The sequence below is a fragment of the Cavia porcellus genome, unplaced genomic scaffold (genome assembly GCF_034190915.1).
Source record: "Cavia porcellus strain 051 isolate PalLab524CR breed Dunkin Hartley unplaced genomic scaffold, mCavPor4.1 scaffold_26, whole genome shotgun sequence".
NCBI lineage: Eukaryota > Metazoa > Chordata > Mammalia > Rodentia > Caviidae > Cavia > Cavia porcellus.
The window spans coordinates 24,907,789-24,913,317 of NW_026947509.1; the positions used below are offsets into that span (position 1 = coordinate 24,907,789).

Here is a 5,529-nt window from a genome sequence, read left to right on the forward strand (position 1 = left end):
CCACCACACCTCCCCTCTCCCAGCTTTCTCGCTCCGGCTCCACCCCTCCTCGCGACTCCGAGGTCCCCTCCCCCTCCGCCCGCTCCCTGCCCCCGCCACCGCCGATCTGCGGCTCCGCAGTCTGGGTCCCTGGGTGCAGAGGCTGCTGCAGCCCCGGCGGCCACGGCCGCCTTCCACTCCTAATACCCATTGTCTCCTCCTCTGCCTGGCCCTCCTTCGCTTCCGTCGCCACCATGGCGCACGACGCCACCAGAAGCTCTCGTCTCGGGGGGCCCTGCGGGGAGCCTGCGGAGCTCGGAGGTGCGGTAGGGTGGGACTCGGAGAGGCAGTGGGGCGCAGGGCCGCGGGCGGGGCGAGGACCTCCAGCGGGCGGGATGCAGTGTGTGACTGGTGCCGCGGGCCGGCCTCTCACCCTTTCGCACTCCCTGGGGCGGAAACGGAGGAGGGCAGTGGAAGAAGAGGTCGCGGGTGCGTGCCCTCCGCTGGCGGGTGCTGGGGTGTCTTGCGTCCTCTCGGGTCAGTTCTGAGCTGCAGCCTTGTGCATGGCCTGACTGTGAGCCGTCTCCTTATCCCCAGCTATAGCTAGCGGTTACTGGGCTGCTTGTTAATTAAAGCCTTGGCTCCCCAACCCCACCGCACCACCCATGCTCTCTCTCCTTTTCCCCAGGTGATGCTGCCGAGGGGGACCGCCCCCAGGTCTGTGCCAAATGCTGCGCACAGTTCACTGACCCGGCTGAATTCCTCGCCCACCAGAACGCATGTTCTACTGACGCTCCTGTAATGGTGATCATTGGGGGCCAGGAGAACCCCAACAACTCTTCTGCTGCCTCTGAACCCCGGCCTGAGGGCCACAGTAGTGCTCAGGTCATGGATACAGAGCACAGCAACCCCCCAGATTCCGGGTCCTCGGGGCCCATAGATCCCGCCTGGAGCCAAGATCGGAGAGGAGAGGAATCTTCAGGACACTTTCTAGTTGCTGCGGCTGGTACAGGGGCTGGGGGAGGCGGGGGCCTGGTCCTGGCCAGTCCCAAGCTTGGAGCAACCCCATTACCTCCAGAATCTACTCCGGCCCCTCCGCCACCACCACCGCCCCCGCCCCCACCCCCACCACCAGGAGCAGGCAGCGGCCACCTGAACATCCCCCTGATATTGGAAGAGCTGAGAGTCCTGCAGCAGCGCCAAATCCATCAAATGCAAATGACTGAACAGATCTGCCGTCAAGTGCTGCTGCTGGGCTCCCTAGGCCAGTCCGCGGGGTCCCCTGCCAGTCCCTCAGAGCTGCCTGGGACTGGGCCATCCTCCTCCACCAAGCCCCTGCTGCCGCTCTTCAGCCCTATCAAGCCTGTGCAGACTGGCAAGACGCTGGCCCCTTCTTCCTCCTCCTCCACCTCAGGGGCAGAAGCACCAAAGCAAGCCTTCTTCCACCTTTACCACCCACTGGGGTCCCAGCACCCCTTCTCTGCTGGAGGAGTTGGACGAAGCCACAAACCTGCCCCCACGCCCTCCTCAGCCCTGACAGGCAGCACGGATCAGTTGATGGCCTCACCTCATCTGGCTTTCCCAGGCAGCACAGGACTGTTGGCAGCTCAGTGCCTCGGGACAGCCCGAGGCCTTGAGGCTACTGCCTCCCCTGGGCTCCTGAAGCCAAAGAATGGAAGTGGCGAGCTGAGCTATGGGGAAGTGATGGGTCCCTTAGAGAAGCCTGGTGGAAGGCACAAATGTCGCTTCTGTGCCAAAGTATTCGGAAGTGACAGTGCCCTGCAGATCCATCTTCGTTCCCATACGGGTGAAAGGCCCTACAAGTGCAATGTCTGTGGGAACCGATTTACAACCAGAGGCAACCTCAAAGTGCACTTCCACCGGCATCGAGAGAAGTACCCGCACGTGCAGATGAACCCACATCCAGTGCCAGAGCACCTAGACTATGTCATTACCAGCAGTGGTCTGCCCTATGGCATGTCTGTGCCACCAGAGAAGGCTGAAGAGGAGGTGGCCACACCAGCTGGAGGTGTGGAACGCAAGCCTCTGGTGGCCTCCACCACAGCCCTCAGTGCCACAGAGAGCCTGACATTGCTCTCTACCGGTGCGGGCACAGTCACAGCTCCTGGGCTCCCTGCTTTCAATAAGTTCGTGCTCATGAAAGCAGTGGAACCCAAGAATAAGGCTGATGAAAACACTCCCCCAGGCAATGAGGGCTCAACCATCAGTGGAGTGGCAGAAAGTGGCGCAGCAACCCGGATGCAGTTAAGTAAGCTGGTGACTTCGCTACCAAGCTGGGCACTGCTTACTAATCACTTCAAGTCCACTGGCAGCTTCCCTTTCCCCTATGTGCTGGAGCCCTTGGGAGCCTCACCCTCAGAGACGTCAAAGCTGCAGCAACTGGTAGAGAAGATTGATCGGCAAGGAGCTGTGGCAGTGGCCTCTCCTGCTGCTGGAGCCCCCACCACCTCTGCCCCTGCACCTTCATCCTCAGCCTCTTCTGGACCCAACCAGTGTGTCATCTGCCTCAGGGTGCTGAGCTGCCCTCGGGCCCTACGCTTGCATTATGGTCAACATGGAGGTGAGCGACCCTTCAAATGCAAAGTGTGTGGCAGAGCCTTCTCTACCCGGGGCAATCTGCGAGCACATTTTGTGGGCCATAAAGCTAGTCCAGCCGCCCGGGCCCAGAACTCCTGTCCCATCTGCCAGAAGAAGTTTACTAATGCTGTCACTCTGCAGCAGCATGTTCGGATGCATCTGGGGGGCCAGATCCCCAATGGTGCTGCCACAGTTCCTGAGGGTGGAGGAGCTGCCCAGGAGAATGGCTCGGAGCAGTGTACAGCCTCAGGGGCAGGGAGCTTCACCCAGCAGCAGTCACAGCAACCCTCACCAGAAGAGTTGTCTGAAGAGGAGGAGGAAGAGGAGGAGGAGGAGGAAGATGTGACCGATGAAGATTCCCTGGCAGGAAGAGGTTCAGAGAGTGGAGGTGAGAAGGCCATATCAGTTCGAGGTGACTCAGAAGAGGCATCTGGGGCGGAGGAGGAGGTGGGAACAGTGACAGCAGCAGCCACTGGGAAGGAGATGGACTGTAACCAGAAAGCTGTTCTGCAGGCTTCTCTTCCACCACCTCCACCACTGGCTGACAGTTTGGATCAACCCCAGCAGATGGAGCCAGTGAGCAGTGATGTTTCAGGGAGTCTGGAAGAGGGAAGCAAACCGGAGAGGAGCTCAAGCCCGCCACCGACAGCACTCACCCCAGAAGGGGGAGGTGCCAGCACGCCTTTGGTGGAGGAGCTGAGCTTGCAGGAAGCCATGAGAAAGGAACCCGGAGAGAGCAGTGGCCGAAAGGCCTGTGAAATATGTGGCCAGGCCTTTCCTAGCCAGGTGGCTCTGGAGGAGCATCAGAAGACCCACCCCAAGGAAGGGCCACTCTTCACTTGTGTTTTTTGCAGGCAGGGCTTCCTCGAGAGGGCCACTCTCAAGAAGCATATGCTGCTGGCTCACCACCAGGTACAGCCCTTTGTTCCTCATGGCCCTCAGAATATCGCTGCTCTTTCTTTGGTCCCTGGCTGTTCCCCTTCCATCACTTCCCCAGGGCTGTCTCCGTTCCCTCGGAAAGATGATCCCACGATCCCATGAGCCTGCTTTTTTGTACCTGCTACCCTTTGACGCAGGGTGCAGAAGCTGAAGGCTCCATAGAAAGACCTCCAAGATTTATGAACCTTTATTGTCTTTTTCTCTGAGTTCTTACATGATGTGTCTCTAGTGGCTTTTCCCTAGTCCCTTAGCTTGGAAATTGTCCTTACATAGGGATGGCCCCCTAAGGAATTCTCCTTTCTTTATTCTTTCTCCCTGAGGAAAGTAGATTGTCTTCTACAGCTTTTCCATTCTTGAAGGAAGCCCTCTCTTTTTCCTCTTCCTTTTCCTTTGGCAGGTGCACCTAAGCACCCATCATTGGACCCACAGCTCTGGGGTCAAAGGGACTGGCACCTGTTTCCAAAGGGCCCAGCGCCACTCTCACTGGTGACCAGCTGACGCTGCAGGACTGCTTGTCCCAGGACCTTCCTGCCCAGCTGGCAGGGGTGGCTTCCCCACATTTCTGCAACAGTACACTGCTTTCTTGTCACATGGCCTGCATGCCAAGCCCTGGAGCTCCAGCTTTACCCCCATTACCACTTCAGACCTGGCATAACCAGTGTTGTTTAGTCCAGGAATTGTGGCTGGGAAGGTGACTCCAAAAACAGGACCCAGAGAGGCCAAGGAAAAGACAATCCCTCTTCTATTTCAGTCTCCTGAACTTGAAGCAGTGCATTAAAATCCCATCTTAGGAAAGAAATGACATCACACATTCCTCCTCCCACCTCTTGCTGCAGGAGGTGCTGGGAATGAAGATGTTCCAGGAGTTGGTGTCCCAACCAAAGGAGATAAGGACAAATAAAGGTCACAGAGCTCTTTCCAGCAGACACCTTCACAGTCACACCAAGGCCACTGTGTTGACTGATCATTGTGCCAGGACTTCTCCAGCTTCTTGTTTATCATTGCTTCTCAGCAGGGGAAACCAGCAGATTTCTTGCCAAGAGGTCTCCTATTTGGGAAGTTGGTTTGTCTCTTAAATGAGCTTTGTGAGTGACACTGGTTGATGAAGTAATGTCAGAGAGCTGAGACATGTTGCTAAAATGTAGGGCTTGCTGGGAATCTGCGATTGGAAAATGGGCATTGATATAAGGGAAGGGACTTGGCATTCTTATAATGCGAACATTCTCATGAATATTCTTCTGGGCTGATAGTGACATAGTGTACAGCAGTGCACTAGGAGTCGTGAGGGATTTCCTGGCCCTAGTGTGCTTCTAGTTTTAAATAAATGCCCGCTTTTATTCCCTGACCCTTTGTATGTTCCTCATTGTTGTCTCTCAAGGTCCCTTCTCTCCCCTTTTGCCTGATCATGGACTGAAGGTTACGTCTTTGCCTCTGTCTGGTTCTTAGGTGCCCAGACTTGGGGAGAGACAAGCTTCGGGTGTTCATCTCTGCCTGTCTGTCTTACAATGAGGTGTAGTGTTTACTCTTAATATAGGATCTTTGGAACTGGAGTTCTGAGGAGAAGTGAGAGTTTTGCTGTTGACTGATGTTCACTTCTCCAAAGGACAAGAGTGGCTCCAGTGCTTCCTAACATAGTGAAATGTCAAGAGCAGACAGGAGATACTAGTGTCTTTCCCTGTATCATTAAAGGCATTTTGGCCAAATATTTGTGTGTGCATGTGTGTTTTATTTCCTACCCTAGGTAGCCAGCTGGGGAGTGATACAGGCATTCCTGAACATGGAGATTCCCTTCCCACCTACATCTCTTGCCAAAGCTGAACATATGGTGTTGAAATAGTTTATTCAGCCTTGTCTTAAAACAACCCCCAGTGAACATCATTTCCCCATGGAAAACTTTTTCTTGTGGAGTTTGTGTCCTCCAAAGGTAGGGGTTTGCCCACTGTGTCCAATCATTTTCTAGGTTTTCACTCTGCCTAGAACCTAGCACCAAACTTTTCTGTTGGTTGGTTGGTT

General features: G+C 55.6%; 1 protein-coding gene across 4 annotated transcripts in view; it reads left to right on the plus strand.

Moving 5' to 3' along the window:
- Window positions 1–5,221, plus strand: part of Sall2 (spalt like transcription factor 2) — a 35,784-nt gene extending 30,563 nt beyond the window's left edge. For 2 of the 4 annotated variants that reach the window (XM_063236910.1, XM_023567053.2), the window contains one exon: window positions 668–5,221. In XM_063236910.1, the coding sequence (XP_063092980.1) occupies window positions 668–3,618 (2,951 nt within the window). In that variant the 3' untranslated portion in view covers window positions 3,619–5,221. Of the gene's footprint in view, window positions 1–81; window positions 301–334; window positions 469–667 lie in introns of those variants that run through there. The other 2 variants (XM_005005655.4, XM_023567052.2) reach the window with 2 other exon arrangements.
- Window positions 5,222–5,529: the final 308 nt, after the last annotated feature.